We start from the raw sequence: 27864 nt of genomic DNA on the forward strand, positions 1-27864 counted from the left end.
GATAGACCACATCAGCTCTAGTTTTTGATACAGAACATATGCCACCCAGTAGTTGCCATCTGCCCGCCCACAGAAAGCCAGATTTAATAATCTAGAACTGATGTGGTCTATCCAATGTAATTTTCTGAATCATCACCCCAAATAACCCCAGGAACAGGCCTAAAAACGAAGACACCAATTAAAAAAATTAGTTGGGCTGTGGTATTATCCGCAGTAGTAACCGTGAGGCCGTGGACCATATTTTAGTTCTTGCGGACCACTGGTTGGGAACCACAGGTTGGGAACCACTGCTATAGATATTCACTTGTGGTCAAATATGATTGTCTTCCAAGGGCAGAGTGTCGACGATGGGTTTGTAAATGATTGTGGTAACCTATTCTGGATCCATATGGTCTTTCACATTGAAGACATAAATTTTCAGCTGGCAAACGGTCACAACAAGGGTTTGCGTGATACGCCTTTCTCTCATCACGTGTCTCCCCTTTGCCCTCTATTAATGTCGCCTCAAAATCTATAGCACTGTTGGTAACAGTTGATCTCGAGTTACAGTGCTCAAGTCCCAGAGCTTCTCAGTTCTCAGTGTTTATCCTACATTTTTTAAGTTTAGCTTTAAGCCCATCTTTAAATCTCTTTTGTTGTGTACCAACATTCCGTTTTCTGTTCTTGATCTGAGACTAAAGTAACAGCTTTGGGAGATAGTGATCGGGCATTTGGACAATGTGTCCAGTCAAGTGAGGTTGATGGTAGAAAAATCATCACTTCAGTGCTGGTGGTCTTTGCTTATTCCAAAACACTGATATTTGTCTATCTGTCTAAGAAGATTTGGAAATAGTTAAGTTTAAGATATTATTCTGCTTCTCTCTCTTTCTTCTTTGTCTGACATTATCACCCCCATTCTTCTTGGACCAAGGAACCTAAGAGAAAGAGTAATAAACATAACAATGCCGAACCCATTCACGGACACACATCTTGGTTTTTATTTCATAAAAGGAGAGAGTTGTGATGCAACATAGGGATGGCCAATTCTGGGTTCTATGTACATTAATGTGGTCTCCCTCTCCTCCCTGTCTTTCTGTTTCTGTGACTGGAGTGCTGTCCAACTGTAGTTATTGCTCAGATTTTATCTCATTTATATTGAAATAGTAGAGTACTATGTAATGCCTGAGTACAATAATAGAGTACAGGAAGCTGCCTTGCTGGCTGAAGGCAGGGAAGATCTTTTTGTTTCAGCAAGTCTTTGAGAGCAGGCTCCTTTCATGTGCGCTGTTTTTCTCCCCCAACATTTATTTTTCTTTTTAATGGGAATGCTTTAAATTTCTTTTATTTTCTTTAATGATAGTTCACCTATATTTTAATTTTTGGTTTATTTACATGCTTTAGCTGTATTTTTAAAAACTTTAGTAAACTCTCTTGAGTCTCATACTGGGGAAACAAATGTAAAATAAACAAATATTGTCATAGTTGCAGCAGTGGTCATAATTGGCCACTCTATTTTTTATGTAAACCAATTACTATTTTTTCTAGGCCAGTCTCAGGTTTATAAATCATGGAAATTACAGGCCACCAGTTCTTATTCAATCCCAGACCAAATGTTTGATACTTTCTGAAGGAATAAATTGGTCTGGTTGCTGGCTTTAGTTTTGCCAGTATTGCAAACAGTAACAACAGTGCCACAGCGATTCTTAATGGAGCCTCAGAGAAGGAATTTCCCTAACCAAGAATGGGTAGATTTGGATAATCTTCTGTGTAGTACACTGGCATATTGTCTTAGCCTTGTTGAGGACATTTCCAAGATCCATGCCACCGCAAAACTGCAAAATCCGGGTCCAAGCTCACTTGTCTGCTCTCTCAGATGCATTGGAGTCCAGATGTGAAGTGGCTTCCAATGCATCCTGAAAGAGAATAGGAACAAGTAGAAGAGATGTCTTAGGCCTCTATGAAAAGGAAAGAGACAGATTAAAGGGAAAAGATAGAAGTGACTGACTAATTTTAAGGTCCTTCTCTATGGGTGGAAAGCACATAAAATATGAGATTGCTTCATGCGCAGATTCTCCAGCCTTGAATTTCCTTGTGGAAACTAATTAGACTCAAAATGGGATTCCCACCACTCAAAAACCATGCCAGCTGGGTTTGTGGCACCACCTCCTGGTGACAATGGCATATTACAAATTGTGTTCCTGTGTGTGGAGGTGGGGGGTGGGGATTGCCTAGGTTCATGATGAGACTTGCAGAAAGATGCTCTATGACAGAACTGGGTTTTTGGCCTTGCCTTTTGAGCTTTTCTGACGTTATTTCTGAAGGAAGGAACCCCTTGGGAATGGTGGAAAGAAGCTTTTGTCAGCTAGACATTGTGTAGACTCGATTCTGCATGCATAAAGCCTACGGTTCATTTGAGAATGTGTATAGAAGTGTTCGGAATGAGCAGGCAACAATTCCCATCTATTTTTCACATGCATTAGTATCCAGGCTTGAAGTCCTTTCTTTCCAAGGGAGCTAGTGACTGATGTTGAGAGAAAGAAGTGTGAACAGGTGGCCTGACTCAAACATGTTCCTGTCATATGGCCATGTTATACCTCCTTGATGTTGTGCTTTTTCCGAATGTTGGGGACAGGAAAACACTTCCAGAGGGGCTGCTCATGTCACAGGAAGTACTCTCTGGGGCCATTGTAACTCTCTCTTCTTGTAAATGGACAAGTGTGCTCATGCTGGAAAATAGCAGGGAACTAGACACCTTCTACTACTACCACTGTGGCCTGGTTCGCAACATATGGTTTCATTTCTACTCATTTTATAGCTGCGGCTTTTACATGAGTACAGTAGAGTCTCACTTATCCAAGCTAAATGGGCCGTCAGAAGCTTGGATAAGCGAATATCTTGGATAATAAGGAGGGATTAAGGAAAAGCCTATTAAACATCAAATTAGGTTATGATTTCACAAATTAAGCACCAAAACATCATGTTATACAACAAATTTGACAGAAAAAGTAGTTCAATATGCAGTAATGTTATGTTGTAATTACTGTATTTACTAATTTAGCACCAAAATATCACGATATATTGAAAACATTGACTACAAAAATGGCTTGGATAATTCAGAAGCTTGGATAAGCAAGGCTTGGATAAGAGAGAGACTACTGTACCTAGAATCTGGCTCTTTGATTTTGTTACACAGCAGCTGATTGCACTTCCTATCCTGGAAATGAAAACCTCTGCAGACATTGGTGCTACAGTTGGACAGTGCTCACCTCCTAGCAAGCTTTCCACAAGACTTTGCCCTGTCTGTCATCTGTGACAATGCTTAGTTTTTTCTCCTCCCTGCTTTCCAGGAGACAGAAGAAGTTATTCATTATTTCAGGGAAACAAAAGCCATGTTCACAGAATGTTTGCATTGAGCAGGATTGGGCTTTGTCAGGAGGCACATCAGAAAGAGACGCACAAGCATTTGGTTGTGTTTTTAATTGGCAATGTTTGGGTGGTATCGTGCTTCTGTCTGTGCTTCCTGTGAAAGTACTTGGGATCAAGATATGTGATTTGTAATTAAATTTATTAGTGAGCTGTTTACAGTTTATATGCATCAGAGAAATAGGATGAGATTAGCATATGCAAAGACAACAACAGTCACACAAAAATTAGGTTGAATGGTGTGACAACATATGCTATATTATATCTGATCATTTGAAGCAAGGCATTTAATCATCTTTTTACTTTTAGACTGTTCATAATTCATTTTTAAACAATAAAAAGAACTGTAATAACACTAGCTCTCATTTCCCAAGTCCTCACTGGATTTGCTTGTAGCATTTATAGTACTTAATGTTTCCTCAGCCTTCCATATAACACCAACATATCCCTTTTTGTTTAAGTGGTTTTAAGTAGAGGAAGATATAAAAGACTTAACATTCAGATGCAGGAATTTATTATTAAATCAGAATTTATTTAGTATTGAGACATTTTAAAGGTATTTCTAAACCTGGTTAAATCTTTTGGATTAAAAAAAAGATCATTTCAAATACAATACATAGTGGTAAGAAAAAGAAACAATATACACACAAAAAGAAGAAAAAAATAATGGAAAAAGAAGCAAAGAAAGACAGGAATTTACATTTGACTTCTGTCAGTCCTAATGATGGTTGTACATTTTACTATGCAAAATAACTTCTTAATTATAATTACTAGTTATTTACATCTTCAATTTAATCAAAGCCATTAATGATCAAAACCTACAGTTAGCATATTCTGATTTTATGCAAAAATTATCATTCCCAACATATCTTTGTGGCCATATTTATCCCATATTCTTAGCACAGCACATCTCACAAAAGATAATTCAAATCTACATTCACTTTCAGTTTTCGTACCACAAGTATCCATGCCAAACTACACTTGATAATTCCAGTCTGTCTCTTTGTTTTGCATTGCAAAAGAAGTTTTCACAATGTAAAAATTATACTGGTATATTTAACCTTCAGTTTCTTCCCTTGCCGTATGAATCTCTGCCATTACGTAAATCAATTTTTTGCTGTTGTTTTAAAAACTTACCATTAGTAAAATCAGAATTGTCTGAAATAAAAATGATATTCTTGGCCAAACATTTATTTTTGTCACTGAGGTTCTCCAAAAGTGGTGGTTAAATTTCTTCCATTTTAATAAGTCTTTCTTCACATCATTCCATATGTTTACACATCTGTTGTTCAATAATGTAGAATTCATGTTTGCCATAGTAATATCCAAACATTTCACCTTTTTCTCAGTTTTAAAGCCCAACTTTTCCACCAGGTGTATTTATTTTAATGTATTATTTTTGTTAATGTAATTGTATTTTGTGGAATAATCTGAAATCACCTCAATTCTTCAATTTTTAAAAGAATATCTCCAGTAAAACATCTATACAGGGGGTCCTCAAGTTACAAACATCCGACTTACAAATTACTCATAGTTAAGAACGGGGCTGAGACAACAGGAAGTGAGAAAAAATCTATTTCTTGGAAGGGAATTTCACTCCTGGAAGAGTTACCATCGGGAAAAGGTGTCTCCACTGAAGCTTTACCACCAAATCACTGTTTTCAAAATAAGAATTTTTTAAAAAAATCCAGTTATGGGGACAGGAAGTGAGGTGAAATCTTCTGAACAGGGACACAGACAACAAAAAAAGAAAAATGGTCTAGAATAGAAGATGCAGCATACAATAGAGAGTTTGGAGTATTTACAAGTAACTTAGAGATAAGCATAAAAAGAAGGCCCTAAAAATTAGCAGTAAAAATATGGAGAAAAAATGGCAATCCCTTTGGATGCCTGAAATATCAAAGTGGACACCCTTAGAAAGTTTGTGTCCTTATTTAAAACCTCCAAAACTAGAATAAACAAGTGGTGAGAGAAGACAAATTCCCATTAACTAATATTTCTGCCTTCTGTCTGTAATAACTTGTCTTCATGTAAGTTATGAATTTGTCAGCAAAGCTAATATTTTCTAGGACTCTAAATAAAAAAGTTCAAATTAACAAATCCTTTTTCCACATCTAAAAATATAAGTACCATCTGTTTCTTATTATTTCCTTCTAAGTATTTCAAAATATCAAAAAAACATCTGGTATTGTCACATAGATTTTTTTGGTTAAAAAAAGTTTATATGGATAAAGATTTATAAAAATATCTTCATGCTTTCTTCCAACATTGTTATAAAATTATAATCCTTATTCAGTAATGAAATAGTTGTATAGTATTTTACTATTGTCAAATCTTGACCCTCTTTTGGATTCAGAACTTTATTCGCCTCCTTCTATGTCTCTGAAAACCTTCTTATATGAAGAATTGAGTTTAGTGTATTCTATAAAGATCATAACTGCTCTTCCTTAAAAAGTTTATAGTAAACAGCAGACCATCTGGCCCCAGGTTACAGGGGTAATCAATGGAGCCCCGGTGGCGCAGTGGGTTAAACCCTTGTGCTGGCAAGACTGCTGACATGAAGGTTGCCAGTTCGAATCCAACCTGGGGAGAGTGCAGATGAGCTCCCTCTATCAGCTCCAGCCCCATGCGGAGACATGATAGAAGCCTCCCACAAGGATGGTAAAAACATCAAAACATCCAGGCGTCCCCTGAACAACGTCCTTGCAGACGGCCAATTCTCTCACACCAGAAGTGACTTGCACTTTCTCAAGTCGCTCCTGACACACACAAAAAAAAGGGGGGGGGGACAATCAGCAATGCATCTGTTTCTGTGAGTCAGAAATCACAAGTAAATTCTTTTTATCTGCATATTCTTCTAACTTTGCCAAGAAATCAGTAAAACACCTTTTGAATATTCACATTGTCAGTTATTGTTGCCTCTCCCTCTTGTATTTTAAAGATTATTTTCTTCTCTCTTGTTTTTCTCTGTTTATATGCCAGTTATCACTCTGTCTTATTTGCAAATTCAAAATTGTTTGCTTGCATATCTCACCTTTTTTTTCTCCTCGGTTTCACAGTTATCATTTATAGCTGTCTCTTTAAAATCTTTGGTTAATCAAGAGAGGTGTCACAACCTCTTTACTTGTCATTCGAGCCAAACACCTCACATTTTTCACTTAACAGACTGGCTCCACTGTCTTTGACATTACATCTGACATTTTTGAATGTCTAGTATTTTCTTTCAGGAGGATGAAACAAGCTGTTCTATCTTTTCAGTAATGAATTTGTTCCACTTCCTTCAAACCAAGGGGCAGAAGTACATACTATTTATGAAATCTTCATTCTTTTTGGAGACTTAAAAAAAACAAAACAGTCTAGTTGAAGTGAAATGACTAGAATGGGGAGACAAGGACTTCTAAGTATTTCACTGAAAGTTGAGCCTCAACCTTACTTTTTCTAATATTACCTATTTGATATAAGTTAGGGTAGTTGTGGTTGCAATTAATACTTTTTTATTTCTATGTTGTGTCTTGAAACATTCTGATTTTGAAAATTAAGTGTAAGCCGTTGTCAACATACAATTTCTGGGAATTTAGAAAAAAAATTCTCCCCAAATCCAGAAGTTGTTAGAAATGTTAGAAAATTGAATATTATCACTCCTTACTGCTTGAAATTCATTTTGTTACTTTAGGAATCTAAAATACGAATGCTTGTGTGTGTGTGTGTGTGTGTGTGTAAAATGTATGTTATAAAAGGATAGTGTTTGGTATGTTAAAAGTACAGTTTATGCAAAATATCAATACAGCTCAATACATTTCTTTTAATATATATATATACACACACACACACACACACACACACATCCAGCAACAGCATACTGAACTGTAATGGTACTCCTGAACTATAATAAGACGCTTCTTTCATTTTCCATTTTGAGAAGCAGCCCATCCCCCAGAACCCAATAAAAGCAGATAAATTATTTTGCTCCATTTTGTTTCCTGTAGTGTCAAGCAGACACAATGCACTCAATCTCATAATAAAAACTGGCAAAATGAAACCAAATTCTAATGATCTGATATGCATATTGTCTTCTATTATTAAATCTTCAACTTCATGGTCTTGGAAATAACTTGGAAAGTTGCCCTGGAAAAAAAATTGACTTACTTAACCTTTCTCTCTTGCATTTTTGATACATATATTGTGATTTCTTTGGAGCAGCAGGATATATTTTCTTTTCCTTTATTACTCTGTTTTTGAAAGGAACATTTATGGCATTATATCAATAATAGTATAGCTATGATCCTTATGAAGCACTGTGAGTTTCATGGGGGTGTTGGGAAGTGGGTGGGCGGGAAGTGAAAATAGGGAGAGGAACTGACATTTCACATGTATCCATAACCATATGATGTCCATTTTTTCTGTAATGTCTTCTATGCAGGGGTGTCTCCCACAGGGCCTGGCGTTGTGGTAATGCAACTCAATGTGCCCAATGGCCCCCAACCTCCCCAGAACCCTTCAATGGTGCAATGGAACCACTGCAAGTACTACAGCTTGGACCAGCGAGGTCAGAAGCCTGGAGACATCTACAATCCAGATACCGGTGCTCAGGTAGAGAAGATGGGGAAGAATCTGCTGAAAGAGGAATGGGCTGGGATGGATGCCATTGACTATAGCCTATAACCTTTTCTTCCTGTGTATTTCCAGGCCAACAGCACCCAAATGAGTAGCCCAATCACATCCCCCACACAATCCCCTGCGCCATCACCCGTCACTAACCTCAACAGTGTCTGCACAGGTCTCAGCCCCCTTCCAGTGCTTACACAGTTTCCTCGACCCGTGGGCCCAGCTCAAGGTAAGGAGGATGCTGGAGAGCTTTTATTGTAGCTGAAGAGTCCAGGCAATTTTTATTATTATTCTGCTTTCCTCACCTAAAGCGACCATTTACATTATTATCATAGAATCATAGAATCATAGAATAGTAGAGTTGGAAGAGACCTCAAGGGCCATCTAGTCCAACCCCCCGCTAAGAAGCAGGAAATCGCATTCAAAGCACCCCCGACAGATGGCCATCCAGCCTCTGCTTAAAAGCCTCCAAAGAAGGAGCCTCCACCACGGCCCGGGGGAGAGAGTTCCACTGCCGAACAGCCCTCACAGTGAGGAAGTTCTTCCTGATGTTCAGGTGGAATCTCCTTTCCTGTAGTTTGAAGCCATTGTTCCGTGTCCTAGTCTGCAGGGCAGCAGAAAATAAGCTTGCTCCCTCCTCCCTATGACTTCCCCTCACATATTTGTACATGGCTATCATGTCTCCTCTCAGCCTTCTCTTCTGCAGGCTAAACATGCCCAGAAAAAGAAGCTCCGTGATTGCTCAGAAGCAAACTTTGCATCTTAAGATTGCCCTTTGACATGCATAAGATCTACAATATGTCTTTGAGTGAGCAACATAATCTTCCAAATTAGGGAATAAATTGAGCTGGCTTTTAAGTATGAAACAATCTGGTGAAGCATCTGTCTGAAGCACCCATTTGCATTGAAGGAATGACTCCCATTCCTCCAAAAATCTTTACAAAAACCAACAGGCAACTAACATAATTACCTACACACCAACATTAGATGTTGACAAAGACATCAAGAAGAAATTCTACTGTCAGTTGGATACCATCCTATTTGAGATACTGAAGGAGGAAAAAAATCATCCTCTTGGGCAATTTTAATGTGCATTGGGCAAGTTGGGTGAGATTTTGACCTGTAGCCAGGAACTATAGGGGAAAAAGGGGTTGAAAACAACAACTAAAATGGCATCCTACTTCTCACCAAATGTGCAAAACACAACCTTGTCATCACCAACACATTCTTCCACCAGAAAAACAAGTTTAAGGCATAATGGAAGCATTGGTACCTCTTACACTATATAATTATACATGTTAGAAACCACCATGATATACTTCTCACGAGAGCCATGACAACTTCTGGACAGATCACAATTTGATCCACAATGGCCATCATGATTGTGCCCAAACATAGACTCCAGTGAATAAAGATAAGGTGTAAAATGAACACCCAAGCTCTTCAAGAGCCCTCTAAATGAGCCTTCTCCAAACAACACTTTAAAAAATAATGTTTTTATTGTAAACACAGGTAGAGTAATATCAAGATCAGTCACCATTTCAAAATACAAACAGAATGTTGTTCTCTTAATTTTCTTAACATTGCCAATCCCACCTGTGTCTCGATATTTCTCCCCTCCCTCCCCGCTTTCTCCCACTCTCTGAGAACAGTACTTTCCTTCATTCAAATATTATTTTTGTTGAACGATCATGGAGATAGTATGTTTCAGTTCTTTGTATTTTCCTTTTCTTTTGACTCTTATCTATCAATCTTCCCCATTTCAGGTCTCAGTTCTTCTTGATTTGGCCTGATGTGTATTTGGTTATCCTTTCAAACAACACTTAAGGATCATATACCCACAGAACACCCTGAAAATATTGAGGAACATTAGAATAAACTAAAGTGCTCTTATCATTACAGCCTGTGAAGGACAAATTTTTTTTTCCATTGCACTACATTGGAAAGGGCATTACAATAACCTCCTTAACCACAGTTCTAACATAGCTGAAAAGGTTATCTCGCAAATCCCGCAACAACAAACCAGGGATGAGCTTGCAGCACTGCCTAGTTTGGAGGAAGTCAGCAAAGCCATCAATTAACTAAAAAGCAACCAAGAGTCCCCTTGGGGAGATAGAGAGGGATATAAATATTATTATTATTATTATTATTATTATTATTATTATTATTATTATTATTATTATTATTATTATTTAAAATGACAAAGCCAGCAGACCTGATGGGATCCCTGCTGAAATCATTAAAAAGGTGAGTCTGAGCTGACACAACACCACAAGCTCATTGAAAAAAATGTGGGTGACCAAGAAGATCCAGCAGAATTCAAGGACTCCATTATCATCCTCCTTTTCAAAAAGGGAGAAAGAAGAATTGGAAAGGAAATATGGAAGAATTTTGTTTTACGTGACAGTGGCAGCTCGGATAGTATACGCTAGATATTGGAAAACCTCAGAGGTACCTCCCTTAGCAGAACTGGAACAATATATTATCGAGTTGCTGATGATGGACAAAATAGCGATGCACTTAAGAGGAGAACCTTTAGAGAACTTTGTTAATGAATGTCAACCAATGATCCAACATCTCAATGTAAAATTAATCTAAAAATGTACATAGAGGAAGCTAATAGACTGAAGGCAGGGAGGAAACGGATATAAATTTGGAACTTATAATATTTTTATATGTACTGTACAAATAGAAGACTGTGACCCCTTATTGAAAATATATTGTGTGAGAAATTATTATGAAAGACTAATAGATGAAAGTATTGCACTGTATGCAACAAACTTGTAATGTATGTATATTTGAATGAATGAAAATAAATAAACATTATTGATTTAAAAAAAAGGGAGAAAGAACTGACTGCAGAAACCATCAAGATATCTGTCTTTTAAGTTGCTCTGGAAAAACCCTCCCAAGAGTTCTCTCAGACCGCCTTCTACCTGTTTCAGAAAACATCCTCCCTGAATCCCAGAATGGCTTCTGCCCCTCCAGAGGAACAGTGAATATGATTTTCACTGCACAACAACCAAAAGAAAAATACATTGAACAAAATCAGCCCCTGTACATGGCAAAGGCCTTTGATGCTGGAATATCTTCATGAAAATTGGATGCTCTAATAAATTTCTGAACTTCTGCAGCTCCTCCATGATGACATGATGGCAACAGTCTTGGACAGCAACGGCTCCCCAAATGACCCATTTAAGGTGGGGTCAGGTGTCAAACAGGGATGCATTATTGCCCCAAGCTTATTTTCCATCTTCATAGTATAATTGTACACCTTGTTGATAGGAAGCTTCCCACTGGTGTGGAAATCACATTATCGGACTTGTGTCAAGCTCTTTCACCTCATCTTGGTCTCTCAGTGAACTTCAAGAAAACCAAAGTATTCTACCAGCAGGCTCCAACCAAACTCTCTGCAAGACCATAAATAAAGCTTAATGATATAATGCTAGAAAATGTCGACCATTTCTCCTACCAAGCCAGGAAATTTAGCAGAAAGTGTTCAATGATCAGTACATTCATAGGGATACTAAAATGCTTGTTTATAAAGCTATTGTCTTTCCAACTCTATTGTCTGCCTGTAAAATGTGGATGGTCTACAAATGTCACTCTCATCTTCTGAAATGATTCCATCAGCTTTGTCTTCAAAAAATCTTGCAAACTTCTTAGGAAGAAAGGTGGACAAACACCAGTATTCCAGAAGAAGCTAAGACCACCACCACTGAAACGATGATTCTTCCATCAACTTGGCTGGATTGTCCGTGTTGTCTGAATGCCCGATCACCATCTCTCAAAGTACTGTAGTTACTTTCTTCTCAGCTCAAGAATGGAAAACATAATGTTGATGGACAGCAAGAGAAATTGAAATATAGGCTTAAAGCTAACCTAAAAGAAAACACTGACAACTGGGAAACACTCTAACTGGAGGTCATTGTTACTAACAGTGCTATGGATTTTGAAGAGGCACGAATAGAAGGCGAAAGGGAGAAACAGGCTGAGAAGAAGGTGCGTCAAGTAAACCCTTGTTGGGACCACCTCCCATCTGAAAACCTTATGTCTTGTGAAAGACAATGTGCATCCAGTATAGGTCTCCACAGTGCCTCATGGACACACCATCAAGAAAACAATCATACTTGGCCACGAGTAATTACGTGTAGCACAGCATAGCATAGCATAGCATAGTATATCCTTCCAAATTTGGGAAGCTTGAGATGGATGTAATTCAAATGTTCACATGTTGAATGTTTGACCAAATGGAAGATGTGTTTCTCTATAAGTAAAGCAAAAAATACAAGTACATTGTAGTTCATGGAAACATTTTATCTACTCTTGAAACAGTAGGAGTTTGGTACCATCAATCGATTGGCCAATCAATTATATAATTGTCTTTTCCTAAACCTGAAGCTCAAGGAGACTTGTAGGATAAAAAGAAATAGGAGTTGAGATTTCTTGGGCAAGCCCTTCTCAGACCTGGAACTGCTTTTCCAGATAAGTTGTACTGGAATTCTTCCAACTCTTTTTTCATAAGCAGAAGAAAACTTCTGTTTCAACAGAACTTTTAAGAATTGTCTGGGCAGTAGGAATTTTGTACACTATGTTGGGTTTCATATTTGTTCTTTTTGTTTTACTTTTATGTTCTTATGGTTTGTTTTTTCTGGTTTTCATATGGTTAATCACTTTTTAACTTGTATATTTGGTGATTTTAAGTGTTTTTGGTAATTTGTTGTAAATTGTGTTGCTTTTCTAATTAGGAGCAGGCAGGGAGTGGGGTGTGATGATGATAATAATGATAATGATCATTCTCTTTCTCCTCACAACAATAAAAGTAATACTATATAAATAAAATACATGTAACTAAAACACACACATAAATAATCAAGATTAAAATGGTTTTGAACTGTCTATAAAATTAAAACCTTAATTTAAAAGAACTGAAACATGAATTGTATTTGCCAAAAAGTGAGCAAAGGATGGGAAAAGTTAAGTTTATTTTTGAAGTCTAGCTTAGGAGGCCAAATGAAACCCTGGTATCTCCAATGAATGCTGTTTGGTTCTGTTTCTCTTCCAGGTGATGGGCGCTATTCTCTGCTGGGCCAGCCACTGCAGTACAATCTCTCCATTTGCCCTCCATCTCTGTTGCACAACCAGTCCAGCTATACAGCACACCAGGTGAGAATGGGCACAGCACAGGTCAGTCACTGGTGAAGGGAATGTCTTCACCTATTTCATAGGCCAAATCTGAAAGTAGCTTTTTCCCCTAATAGTTGAGGTTGGCAACTGTTTGCAAATAGAGGTCCATTTTGCTCCCACAGGGGACCTGTAGCCTCCAGATATTTGGGTTTTATGCCTTCAATAGCTGATAGCACCCCCATGCCTTTGGAGCAGGTTACTGTTAGCCATTTTACCCTCTTTGCACATAGTCCTCCCTCCTGTTCTGCCCACTGCCTTTTCAAGTCTTCTTTCAACTTACATCTTTAGGTTTAGGTATGCACATACCTAAAAATAGGACCAGGGGTGGAAAATGCCTCAAAATATAGCAAAATGGCAAGTTAATGCTAACAATTTGGGGAGATGGATGTCATGGGAGGTGTCCTATGGAGAGCAGTGTAATCACTCAGCCGCATTATAAGGCAAAAGTTTTTAACATCATTTTATCTTGATCAGTCCACCTAGGGAACAGCATAGTATTGCAGAGAAAACTGGGTTCATTGCAGTGGACTAGAACACAAAAATCCCATTCCTCATTAGCTTAATTTTATTTTTGTTGTGTTTATTTAAAATTATTTCTTGGCTTCTGAAGGTAGAACTCTGAAAGTCAGTCTTAGCTTTTCATCTTTAAATCCCAAGTAATAATTCCAGAATTACAGATATTATAAACTTGATTTACTCTGCATACTTAAATTTACTGCTAAAATATGGAGCATTATTTGTCGTTAAATTTGCTAAATATTAAAATCACTTTATTCCCTGTAACTGTAACACTGAACTACAATCAATCTTGTATTGGTTAATTCTCAACCTAGTTTGCATTTTTATTCCTTTCTTCTCTTTTTCACCAGTTTTCCAGGTTATAGTACTCTTATACTCCTCTCTATTTCTACAACCTCTTGACCAATCTCAGCTGCTGACCTTCAGCAAGGTGTTTCTTTAAGGTGCCTGTTGCTCTTTTGCCCTCTCAGAGAAAAATTAAATGACAAGCCATTCCGTATTCCAGGTCTCTGTGCTGGTCAGATTTGCATTCCAGGAATTTCCTGCATGCAAGCATAGGCATTTCCTATGCCATCACTCTCTTGCTCTTTTATTGCAGGGACAAACGGGGTTAAAGCATGGCAATCGAAGCAAGAAACAGACTCTGAAGTCAGCATCCACGGACCTTGGAACAAGCGATGTAGGCAAGTGTCAAGTGTCTGATCCCTCTGGCACTTTATTAATGCACACACATAGTCTCTGTATATGTCTTTGCATTGCCTTGTTTCATTGTAAATGAAATCAGGGTTGGGAATTGGAAGAATGTTTGGGGATAAGAAGCTGTTGCTACCAGTGTCCCCACAGTCTTTCTGAGATTTTGTTCTCTGGTGCTGTGACAGGACCAGGCCCAGCTTTCCTACTCCATGTCCAGCCAGAGAACATGGGGAGCCCATTCACTACTTCATTATTTCATCATTTCCTCTTGGAAGGATGTCCACTGCCACTGGCATCGGACTGAAGGGAAAAAGGATAATTAGGGAGTTGCTAGAAAATTCACTCTAAAACTAAATGAGTGTTCAGAGAGGGAGCCATTTCATTTCATGTTGAATGTTTCTCTCTCCATTCCTTTATTCTCAACTGTTGATTCCAGTGCCTACAACAGTGGTTCGTCAGATATTCCACTACAAGATCCATGTTTTCTAATGTATGAAAGTGGGAGATGGTAACCAAATGTGTCTGGGAAATTAAGGTGGGACCACTGGTTAGGTACATCTGTTGTTTGTTTTTTTAATTCCAAAAAGGCTAAGACCACTATGCTTTGATTTTGAAGGTCAGTTGCTTCATATCGTCCAGCCACCTGTGCTAAGGAGGCAAAACCAAGGTTGTCAAGGCCAAGTAAAATGATAGTTTTGTATGCATCGGAAGCAAAATACTCATTCTTCTCATATATAATAGGGCTTGTAGAAAGTAAGATACCATCTAATAGGTTTTAAAAGGTACAATCCCAAGGCTCTAATCCCTTTTCCTTCTAATACTGACTTCTGTCAGACATTTTGCTCAGCGAAATGCCATTTGGCAGGTCGTTTTAAAATCCCATAATACTCTGGATCATTAGTATTGTTTCCTTGAGTTTCTTTTTTTTACACTCCCTAGGAAAAGGGTGTCTAATGAGTTGGAGCAGGGAGGCCACCTTTCTTTACAGCTGTTAACAATTACTTTACCAGCACCATCTTATAGGACAAGAAGTGTGAAATCTTTGGTCTGCCAGATCTTTTGAAGCAAAACTGGGGAACAGCCAATGGAATCCTAAGAAGAAACAAAAGGCACATCTCAAGATGTTTGAAAGATAGTTCTTGGTAGAAAATCCTGACATGTGTTTCAGCCTATGTGGATTCAAGGCCTTAAGAATGCACATAGACTGGAACGCATTTAGGCTTTTCTACCAAAAACGCCATCTTTTGAGCATCTTCAGATGTATCTCTTGTATTTCCTCCAAACCTTTAGGCCAACAAATGTCATCTGCGACATCCAGCCTGGTCAGTCACCCTGTGGCATGGTCTGATAGCACAGACAACTGCCATTCTGTATCAGTCCCTCTTTTTTTTTTCTCCATTGGATAATATATGGGTTGTGTGTTGATTGCATACAATTGAAAGAACAAAAGAGTCATCTGTGACTGGGTGTGCTCTTAATGCCTTGGACATCAATTCCCATGGTGAAGAATTCTGGGAGTTAAGGTCAAAAGAAGTTTCTAGGGCACCAGGTTGGGAGAAGTAGTCTTGTACATTCTTGGAAAAGTGATAGTTGCTGCTAATGTCCTTGTAAATGTTGACCTAGAAAATGGTTATATCAAGAACTGAGCAGGAGTCTGTTCCACTTCCAGGACACACTGTCCATTCCCCAGTTTATGTGGACAGACAGCAGATAGTTCTCACCTTGGCTGGACAATTTCTCTCTCTCTCTCTGATATTGTTAGTAATCTGAGATGTGCTGAAGCTTGCTAATTAGATTTAGACATGGTGAGCTAAATTGGTGAGGAAACTCCACCCGCCAGCAAATGAAGGAGTGATGAAAACGCTGTTGTAAACAAACTGCACAGTGACGTTCCCATGTTCCTTTGAGAGTCTTTAAAGTATGAAACCTCTCTTCCCTCCTCCCTTCAATGGAAAATTGCCCGGGGTGGGCCTGCTATATTTGTTACGTACCTGATTAATATTAGCAAAGAATTCCGCCTGCCAGGATCTGCACTGCCACTATCTGGAAACTAGAACTGCCATGCTGCTCCTTGCTTGAGACTGCCAAGATGCAGCTTTGGTTGGCTGTGGTGCACTATTCCCTGAGCACAGGAACCTGTGAAAAATGACTGGCAGCATATTTGGAGCTGACTGGAGGGGAACATTCTTTTCTGCTGAGAGCAGTGTTTCCCACTCTTTAGGGAGGGGGGACATGAAGAATGAAGCAAATGTTTTGCTTGCCCAATTAGGTTTCGGAATGCTGACTCTTAGTGATTTCTTTGGGTCATAGCCCCACTGGGATAGTATAGAGGGAGAAAGAGGGCACACAGAACTGTGATTGTTACCAGCCAATATACTGTAAATTAGACATGTAGTATGGGGTATACGTAAGAGCTGGGATCAGCACATATAAATTGCTTAGTGAAAGGTTGGAACTTGTTAAGCTTGTTGCAGGGTAGGCACAAAACAGATAGGAGACAGATGCATAGGAGTATGTGAGGGTACAGTCATTTGAAAGAACTGGGACATTTTTCGGAAGCAGTGTGTAAATTTCATTAAAGTTTGAAAGAGAATGAAAGAGTAATTTACCATAGTGTCAATTCAAAATAGAATTTGATTGAAGACTCCAGAATAAAGAACATTCAGTCTTGATACGTTTTTGTTGTGAGAGATATAGGAATAAAAGCTGCTGCTGCCAACCCAGAGACATTTTGCAACAGTTCATTTTTTGGACTGAGTAGCAGTCCTGAGTGATCCAAGCTGAAGTCCACATAAAACCTGGTCTTAAGAGAAAATTCATCCCAATACGTCACTCCTGATTTACTTTTCTCATGACAGCTATCCAACACTGATCTTTATAGTTCACAGATAGAGATAGGAATAGAAGGTATGATGGACTCTGTTTCAACCATGGGTTTCACCAGACAACCTAATGTGATGGAAATTATCTTGTGATGTGGAAGAGAGGTTGGATCTATCCTGTACTCACTAGCAGGCTATCTAGTCGAGTACATCCACATTGGTTTTTGAAGTAGCAAAAGCAGAAAGGCATATTTGTACTGTACAGGGATATGGTTATAATCTCAATATGAAGTGGGCATATGGGCATTATCTCAACATTAGCATTCAGGAAACAATGAGATCATAGTACAGTAGAGTCTCACTTATCCAACCTTCACTTATCCAACGTTCCAGATTATCTAACATAGTCTGCCTCCCGCCCGGACCCACAGCTTTTTCTCTAGGCAGCAAGGACTGAACTTTTTACGGATTTAACTTCCGACAGTGTTGTTACTGCAAGTTCATTTTATGCAATTCTTTCTTTATTTGTAGTCAATTTGTTAGTAGCCAATGTTTTTTATAGTCAATGTTTCAATATATTGCGATGTTTTGATACTAAATTTGTAAACACAGTAATTACTACATACCCTGTTTCCCCTAAAATAAGACATCCCCAGAAAATAAGACCTAGTAGAGGTTTTGCTGAATTGCTAAATATAAGGCCTCCCCCGAAAGTAAGACCTAGCAAAGTTTTTGTTTGGAAGCATGCCCACCGAACAGAAGAACAGAGCATGCAGGATCAATAAATGTATGTACCATAGTGTTGTACATGGAAATAATGGTAGTAATAAGAAATTCTTGATAGGATTCACAATTTGTCTGGTTATGCTGGTTTGTGATGACAACTACTGTACAGTGTATAATAAATGTTCATTTTTTTGTTCGACAATAAATGTGAATTCTTCTTCATGGAAAAATAAGACATCCCCTCAAAATAAGACCTAGCGCATCTTTGGGAGCAAACATTAATATAAGACACTGTCTTATTTTCGGGGAAACACGGTAACATTACCGTGTACCGCTTTTTCTGTCGATTTGTTGTAAAACATGATGTTTTGGTGCTTCATTTGTAAAATAATGTAATTTGATGTTTAATAGGCTTTTCCTTTATCCCTCCTTATTATCCAACATTTTCACTTATCCAACATTATGCCGGCCCGTTTATGTTGGATAAGTGAGACTCTACTGTACCTGATTTCACGAATACTCATTTTTAAGGGAACCCCAAGAACTGTACTTCACATCAAACAATGGTTTTCAGTTTTCCATGTTTGAAGCAACATAAAAATCAGTATAAACTTTGTCAAGAGGTTGGGCCTTGAGATTTTCCTGTAGACATTGGGTACCACTGATCTGAAATATTATTCCATTTTGTAATTATTTGATTTGAGAGCTAGATGGAAAGATACTGACTTTCCAAGAGCCAGCCTCTGATCTTCTTGGTCTGGCTACACATATGAAACCAGATCATCAACATGAAATTCTCAACACTTTTCCAGTGAACGCCATAGTCCCTGGTGACTACTGCTGAGAGTGGACTGGGTGCACCACAGTCTAATCATTGTGGATAATTCAAAATAACACTAATTGTGGTTACTGGAGTTTGACTGAAGCTATGGAAAACTTGACATATTTTAATAAAGCGTGGGAGCAAGGATATGTGTATGCCCACAATTTTGGGTATATATCGTATATGCGATATTGACATTTGAGACCAGACAAAAAGCCAGTGCAGAAGCTACTGACAGTAAGAATTACAATTCATGTTATGTTACAAATTTTACATTGCAGGATTGTTGTAGGACTAGTAATTTTTTGTTGAGGATTTTTGAGGAGATACATCCTTGCCATTTTTCTGTATTTGGATGTTTCTGCAAAAGCCCTGTGAAACATATACAGTCACTGGTGACAAGTATATATGTTAGTGCTGAACTAATTTAACCTTGTAAAGGAGGAATATTTTTGTTTTCTTTCTGCTGTTCAGGAAACAAATTTTTATGTTCTGTTTTCACCTAGCAGTCAACCTGAGATTTTTCAAGAGATTGTTTTGTGCAGAAATGCATGTGGTTTTCTGCTTAAAAATTATGTTTCCAAACAGCTGCATTGGTTTCTTTGTTCAAGATTGCTGCTTTTCTTCCACAACAGAAATCTTGTGCATAAAGGACGAATCTTGAACAATAAATATACTAAATCTGTTTTTTTTTTTTGGGGGGGGGGGGGTTGCAAGAAATGTTTTTTGTGCAAGATTATATGGAAGATTTTTGGTGTGAAAGATTGCTATATTGCCTAGAAAGCAGCAACCATGCACAAAAAATATTGTGGCTGTTTTGCAGGGAAAAAATAATGGCACAAAATTGTGAAAATCCCCATCATTCTTGTTCAACACTCATGTGTATTTCTATTCAAAATAATTTTTCCAAACAATATGATGTATGAAATTGCCTAAACTTCTTGCCACGGTATAGTTCTTCTCAGTCAGGTTTCCAGATAGGCATAAAGCTAATTTTGCAGCCAGGAATTGAGTACCAAATGATATTCTTTCCATCTCTAATGGTGGTGGGAATAGCTTGATCTAGAACAGAAAATCTTTCAAGGACAGGTACAGAGGGGTTTCTTTAAAGGGATGGTTGAGGGTTATACTTGGACAAAAACAGTTGGGTACTGTAAATGAAGCTGACAACTGCAGATCAATGAGAAGATGTGTTGTCGAAGGCTTTCATGGCTAGAATCACAGGGTTGTTGTGTGTTTTCCGAGCTGTATGGCCATGTTCCAGAAGTATTCTCTCCTGACGTTTTGCCCACATCTATGCCTGCCATAGATGTGGGCGAAACATCTGGAGAGAATACTTCTGGAACATGGCCATACAGCCCAGAAAACACACAACAACCAATGGGAAGAATTTGGTCCATATTGACATGTTTCCTACAATGCTGTGAGAATGCTTTGAATGACATAAAGTGACAGGCTGTAATCAGTGAAGTGGCAGGTGAGATACTGTGCCTTTTGACTCAGGTAACAAGTTTGTTGTCTCACTGTCCTTCATCCCCGAGGAAGAGGCAACAGATTATATTGCAACTTCATTTTCAGCAATGTGGGCAGACCAGAGTTCTCATGTCTGATAGGTTCTTATTGTCTGATAGGTTCTTATTGCAGCCACCCTGAGTCCCACAAGGGAGAGGGGGTGGGGTATAAATAAAGCTTGTTGTTGTTGTTGTTGTTGTTGTTGTTGTAGTCATCGTCGTCATTGTCATTATGGTTAGGGTAAGATATGATAAGCCCTAACAGGAAAGGAGTTAGGGCCTGACCTATTCCTGCATATATCTATCTCAGTAGCATCACTTATTAAATCACCTGAAAGACCCCAAACGAAATATCTTACTGAAGGCTTGCCTTTTGGCCACCATGGTGGACGCCATGGATGTCTAGGTTTCATCACTTAACTTCCTGTCTGCTGTCTTCATTGAGTTGTGATGATACTAACAACATTTCTTCCACCTCCTGCTCCCTGTTCTTCCTTCAACAGTGTTGGGCCGTGTCCTGGAAGTAACTGATTTACCGGAGGGCATCACGCGCACAGAGGCTGACAAGCTCTTCACACAACTTGCCATGTCTGGTGCCAAAATCCAGTGGCTCAAAGAGACTCATGGGCGTCCTGGGGGCGGCGGTGACAACAACCACGGGACTGCAGAGAACGGCAGACATAATGACCTTGCTGCCTTATACACCATCGTGGCCGTCTTCCCCAGCCCCTTGGCAGCCCAGAACGCCTCCCTGCGTCTCAACAACTCCCTTAGTTGCTTCAAATTGCGTATGGCCAAAAAGAACTATGACCTGCGTGTCCTGGAGCGTGCCAGCTCCCAATAGGGGCAGGCAGAGGGGCGAGGAGGGGTGGGGGGCAACAAGCACACTGGACTGGCCTTTCCGGCCCCCTCTCAGCCCCTTGACTGGCCTCCTTCTGCCTCCCCCCCTCCTTGATTTCCACATACACCTCCCCCTCTCTCTTTTTTTCTTTTTTTTTGATGGGGAAGGGGAGAATCTTTCTGGAGATATTTATATGGACAAGAATGAAGAGAAGAGACATTGATTTTTTTGTTTTGCTTTGGGGGGAGGGTTCTGTTTTTATTTTTATTTTGCGTGAAGGAACATGTCCCACCCCTTGCCCCTTCTCCGGAACACGTGTATATTGTTTTTGTTCAGCGTTGTGCCGCGGTACGCAGCCGTATTTAATTGCACATACAGATGTTGGCTGGGTATGTTCACTGTACATTTTATTTAATCTGGGTTTATTATTATTAATATTATTTGGTTTTTAAATATAAAAAAATCGTCTGTCACTTTAAAGTTGTTTCCTCCCTGCCTCTCTTATTCTCTTTGAGTACTGTCAGGATAGAAATGATCATTCATGAAGAGCATTGTCCTTCAACAATACAGGCATATAACTGAGATAAGTCAAGCTCAAGTGGCAGGATAGTAATTATATCCCTTTGCAGGAGTCAAATTAAATATTTTATCCCTACCAAAGTCAGGTAAAATGCTGTTTAGAGATCTTCCCTTTGATTTTGGCTACTGGACACATATACATGCACATACAAACAAAATGATAGAAGTGTTCTATGAGACTTCCACATACTGTTCACACAAGCTCCTGGATAGATGCAACTTAATTTAAAACTGAAATGCTTAGTTCCGATTTCCTTCTGCACATCAGAAAAGAAGGCAGAGACACTCCTGAGATTATTTATTTATTTATTTACCATAACTATATCCCATCTTTCTTAACCATGGAGGGGACTCAAGGAGGCCTTACAACTGGCAGCAATTTGATGCCATACACACACACACATATCAAATGAGCAATTACAATTAAAACCAATAATTAAAACATCAATTTTTAAAAACATCAGTTAAAACAATTAAAATAACACAATCCAAAAAAATCCATTTGTAAATCACATTGTTTTATAGTTACATATTGCACTTCTCCAATTGCTTGTCAAAAGCTTGGCCCAAAGCTTGAGTTTTTTCCTGAAGGTCAGGAAAGAGGAGGCAGATCTGATCTCACTGGGGAGGGAGTTCCATAATTAAGAAGCCACCACTGAGAAGGCCCTGTCTCTCGTCCCCACCATTCGCGCCTGTGAAGGAGCTGGGACCGAGAGCAGGGCCTCCCCAGACGATCTTCATCTCCGAGGTGGTTCATAGAGGGAGATAGTTCAAGGCAACTTCACATAGCACTAAACTTGGTATTACATCCAAGCATACTAACACTCACAGATCCCAACAACCTTCCCAATATCTCAAAATATCCATATGCTTAACTAAAATCAATGACTATTTTTTTGTGTTTGCCATGTCCCATAATTTTATTTGCAAAATTCATATCAATGGTGATTTTGTCTTTGGTTCCATTATGCAGCAGGTGACAACTTCATAGCTGCCAAAAGGTTAGATCATTCAGGCAGGGTACAGGTTGGGTGGGGAGATTATAACTATATAATGTCAGTACAAAAGGCTGTTGTTGAAAAGGACAACCACACAAGAAGGTAGACCTAATTTCCTGTGTGTTTCCCTGTCTCTACTTTGCATCATTGACTTGTGGAATAGAGAAGTGTCATTTTTTAAGGATGTTTGAACCTTTCTGAGAAGGGTGGGAGAAATCAACACAGGGCTGCTGTTTGAAGCAGCATCATTGGGCTGATGATAAAAACTAGTTGCAGAAATACACAAGTTCTCCCTGTGATCACTTAAATCCATGGATGCTCAAGTCCCATTATGTACAATGGAGTAGTAAAACTCCTTTATATAAAATAGAACAATCAAGGTTTGCTTTTGGGGTTTTTTTAATACATGGGGTGCAAAAATGTATACACATTTTAAGAGATATTGTCTATGTATTATTTTTCAAAGTTGAATTACAGTAGCAATGTGTAGTATGAAATTCACTCAAAAGATAGCATTAATCAAATGCTATCGTCACTATGTGCCAGGCAGGTGGTTAAAGAAAATGTTGAAAGCATGGTTGTTGTTTAAGGAGCACAAGATCATTTTGAAACGCTATTTGCAATTTGAGAATGCTGGAGAAGTACAGCAACAATAGAGGCATCCAACATGTTTTAACAACTGCACTTGTTCCTGATTGGTTTGAGACGCATGGTACTGTGTGTGTTGTGCACAAGGGAAGATCCAGGAGACTTTGTACAGCAACAAGCTCTGCTACTCCTATGATGCTGGAACAGTTTACATGCTCGCCAGAGACATCTACCAAACAATATGCAAGTGAGACAGGAGTTAGTGGAACAAGTATTCGGCACATTCTTAAAACAGCAAAATAGAACTTTTCATCCCAAGATTATTACATGAACTGAATAAAGATAACCCTGATCACAGGGTACAGTACTGTGAATGATTCCAAAAAATAGTATGGGAGGATGAGTTCGTGGAGAAAATTATTTGGTTTGATGAAGCACGGTTTAAATTGAACAGAAGGATGAAGAGGTGGGGCCGAGTTTCTCCCACATTCTCCAGACTTAACACCACTTTACTTCTATCTATGGAGACCTTAAAGGATGTGATGTACTATAGAAACCTACTACACTGGCAATTCTTCGGGAATAAATTGAAACGGCATGCACAGCAATACTAGTGCACACTTTGGTCAGTGATGCTCAGGCAGTAGTCCACCATAATCAAAAGTGTCTGGAAGCTGATGGAGCGACTGAGCACCTATTGTAATTGCAGAAGCCAAATGTGACTTGTATTTATCTTTTGTTCTTGGTATATATTATTACAATTTTAATGCAGCCTTTTCCTATCTTAAAATGTGTATATATATATTTGGCATCCTTGGTATTTGCCATGGATGGTTGAACCTATGAATGCATAATCTGTAGGTACAGAGGGCTGACTGTACCTCCACTGAATTGAGAAGTGTTTTGAAAGAGTCTTGACTAGGTCAAAAATGAGTATTTGTGATTTTGTAATCTGAGGACAAACTTTAAGGATTTTTTTTAACCTGGTAGATCGCATAAGAGATGCTGTTATGTGTTTAGTAATGGTGTGAAAGAATCTGTCCAGTGGGCAGGCACAAATTCACTTTCTTCTGGATCTTGAAGTGAGATGGACTCAAGGGGATCAAGCTTTAACTTGAGTCAAGGACCAAACTTGGAATAACAGATGAAATGACTCTCCTCAAATATGCAGATCATCACAGCACTGACCGACAGATAAGATTGAGAGTTAAGAACATCCAGATTGGAGACTGGTTTCCAGGCGAGCTTCTGCTCTAGAATCTATTCATTTTAGATATTCACCAAGATAAAATATCTAAATGAGGTATGTTTGAAGGCTGTAATTTCATCAATGTATCAGATCTTAACTATATGGAAATGTAAAACACAGACTTCGGCCAATCTATTCTGCTTGTTGGAAGAAATTAATCAAAGAATGCTGATGAAGTTAATTTAGTCCTTAAGAAGACAGATGGTAGTGCTATCTGATTCGTTATTCAATTATACTATCTTCCTAACCTAAAAGATCTGCAAGTCAGAATATGTTGATTTGTAGAACCGTTTCATGCCTGAGTATATTTTGTGCTTTAAAAACAACCATATTGAATTTGCATGCCAAGTAACTTTGGATTCTTTATAAATTATGCAAAATAGTAAAATGCCATATGCTTGTTTTGTATAATTAATTTGGCTTCTACTAGATTTGAGAAGGGGCATAAATCTAGAAGAGCAATGAAATTGCATCATTGACCCATTAGAACTAATCGCCTTTCTCTAATACCCGGGCTAAGCATTACCAAAACATTACTGAACATAGCAAATTTAGCTTTCAGTTCAATGCTCTCAATGTCCCTTCAGGAATAAGTCCCTTTAAATTTAGTGGGACCTGTTTCCATGTAAGACAGTGGTTCTCAACCTGTTGGTCCCCAGATGTTTTGGCCTTCAACTTCCAGAAATCCTAACAGCTGGTAAACTGGCTGGGATTTCTGGAAGTTGTAGGCCAAAACATCTGGGAACCCACACATGGAGAACCTGGAGAATCACAGGTTGAGAACCACTGATGTAAGAGTTATAAGATTGTAGCCCCGGCGCCTGAGAGCCTGACATTTGACTTAGGTGCGCCTTGGTTTCAGTCTGTTCTGCTGACAAATTACTAGGTAATCATAAGGAAACTACATTTTCTCAGCCCACCCCACCATTACTATCTTAGGCCCCTTCCACGCAGCTGAATAAAATCCCACATTTTCTGCTTTGAACTGGGATATATTTCAGTGTGGACTGAGATAACCCAGTTCAAAACAGATATTGTAGAATTTTCTGCCTTGATATGAAGGGCCCTAAGTTATTCTAAGTATAATGCTGTTCCTACATGCCTTCTTGACCACAACTTATGACAACCCTCTCATAGGGGCTTGACAATTTTTGTTCAGAGGAGGTTTTGTCATGCCTTCCCCTAAGACAGAGAGTATGACTTGATCAAGGTTCCCCTGTCTGAGCAGAAATCTGAACCTTGTTCAACACTCAAACCACTACATAAGCTGTCTCATATAAGAGTAATAAATTATAGGTACAAAGCCTGTGTGTTTTGATTGGGTGTGATTTTTAAAAAGGATTTACAGTAGAGTCTCAGTTATCCAACATAAACGGGCTGGCAGAATGTTGGATAAGCGAATATGTTGGATAATAAGAAGGGATTAAGGAAAAGCCTATTAAACATCAAATTAGGTTATGATTTTACAAATTAAACACCAAAACATCATGTTATACAACAAATTTGACAGAAAAAGTAGTTCAATACGCAGTAATGCTATGTAGCAATTACTTATTTACGAATTTAGCACCAAAATATCACGATGTATTGAAAACATTGACTACAAAAATGCGTTGGATAATCCAGAATGTTGGATAAGCGAGTGTTGGATAAGTGAGACTCTACTGTACTTCCAATAAGACTTGGTATGTAGGGCAAATGCTTGGTAAGGGTCAATTTTGTCCCCTGACATTAAATCTAGTCGTGTCCGACTCTGGAGGTTGGTGCTCATTTCCATTTCAAAGCCAAAGAGTTGGTGTTGTCCGTAGATGCCTCCAAGGTCATGTGGACGGCTTGGATGACATCTTTATTCCCCCAAGTAGAGGTATTGTTCATTGTACTTTGTGAAGCGCTTCTATGTGTAAGGAAGATGAGCTTGATGGAAAAGGTCATAGAGGAAATATTCGGATAGTGTGTGTGTGTGTTGTGCACTATAACTCCCAGAATCCTGCCCACATGCAGGGGAGCATAATGGATTAGGTTGATAATTGTAACCTTCCACCCTACCCTACCCCCAGCAGTTTTTCAAAGCTCTAGTCCAGTGATTCTCAACCTGGGGACCCCAGATGTTTTTGGCCTTCAACTCCCATAAATCCTAACAGATGGTAAATTGGCTGGGATTTCTGAAAGTTGTAGGCCAAAAACATCTGGGGACTCCAGGTTAAGAACCACTGCTTTAGTCCAAAGTCTTCCCCATGTTCCTATTTCTCTCCCTGCCTTGTTCTGGAATGACCTGATGAGGTGCAAATTTGTAGATCTGAGTTGGTGAATGTGGGATCCGGGCCGCAATGTCTCTTTGAGACCTCATAGGCAAATGAGTCATAGTCAGGTTCCTTCTTTCCCTCTCATACACACTATTTTGACAGTTCCTACCAGTCCCCAGGGAGTGGACTGAGCTGTTGCATTACTGTCTCAGGCAGTTTGGCCTACTATTCATGCTAAAGCTCCTTTCCAGTGTCCAATTTCTCTGTGTCAGCCCTCCCAATGGATGGCAGCTGTCTTTCCCCCTCTCGCCCTGTCACTTGAGTTCCTCGCGGTGCTGGGACAGCAAAGTTTTATACATTAAGACCTGGCAAGGGGAAACTCTTTATCTCCCATGGATCTCTAAAGTGAGATATTGGGCAAGACCGAAGAGAGTGAGTTTTTAAGGATTGCCTGATATTTTTCAGAAAGATTTAATCTGCTGGAAAGTGATAGCTTTATTCTTGGAGGTAAGTGCTTTTCTCATCTTTCTCCATTGGATACCGCTATGGGTTGTTTTTCTCCTATATGGAGATCTGATTTTTTTTTGGGGGGGGGGGGGTGTTAATGCTTACAAACATGGCAGGTGTTTTTCACACAATCTGCCGAAAAGCATTCCTATGGATTGCCAGTATCTTCTACCCCATTTTAATCTGATTGGTTTCAAAAAATGGATAAATGCATATCTTTCAGTTTGTGGAAACATAAAATGGTTGACGCTCCTTTTCTGGCTGAGGGTAGGAAGAGATACAAAGGGGAGGTAGTACTGCAGAAATGTTCCATTTTCCTATAGGCTTATCAGCCAAGGATTTGTGGGATTCTCACACATACAGAAACCCTTCCACCAAAGCTTTTGGAAATGAAGATTGAAACATTCCCAAAGCATGCTCATTTTTGCCTCCTGACTTCTGCAGATAGACAATTCCCAATGAAATTTGCATCTAAGCAGAAAGTGTTTTGTACCTCCCAGTCACTGGCCATTTTGAAAAGAAAGAGGAGGAAGGTCATTTTTGGTCCTTTGTAGAAGCTCCGAGGAGATTA

General features: G+C 39.0%; 2 protein-coding genes across 14 annotated transcripts in view; both read left to right on the forward strand.

The window, feature by feature from the left end:
- r3hdm2 (R3H domain containing 2) overlaps positions 1-21609 on the forward strand; it is a 200217-nt gene extending 178608 nt beyond the window's left edge. For all 13 annotated transcript variants that reach the window (XM_016995229.2, XM_008115075.3, XM_062971105.1 and 10 more), the window contains 5 exons: positions 7823-7992; positions 8089-8236; positions 13073-13173; positions 14312-14396; positions 20792-21609. In XM_016995229.2, coding sequence (XP_016850718.1) covers positions 7823-7992; positions 8089-8236; positions 13073-13173; positions 14312-14396; positions 20792-21132 — 845 coding nt within the window. In that variant the 3' untranslated portion in view covers positions 21133-21609. The remainder of the gene's footprint in view (positions 1-7822; positions 7993-8088; positions 8237-13072; positions 13174-14311; positions 14397-20791) is intronic.
- Positions 21610-21745: 136 nt separating this feature from the next.
- The window catches only part of stac3 (SH3 and cysteine rich domain 3), a 45137-nt gene continuing 39018 nt past the window's right edge, over positions 21746-27864 (forward strand). The window contains exon 1 of the mRNA XM_008115084.3: positions 21746-27293. The gene's annotated coding sequence lies outside the window, so the exon portion shown is untranslated. The remainder of the gene's footprint in view (positions 27294-27864) is intronic.

This window comes from Anolis carolinensis, chromosome 2, assembly GCF_035594765.1.
Source record: "Anolis carolinensis isolate JA03-04 chromosome 2, rAnoCar3.1.pri, whole genome shotgun sequence".
In the NCBI taxonomy this organism is placed as follows: domain Eukaryota; kingdom Metazoa; phylum Chordata; class Lepidosauria; order Squamata; family Dactyloidae; genus Anolis; species Anolis carolinensis.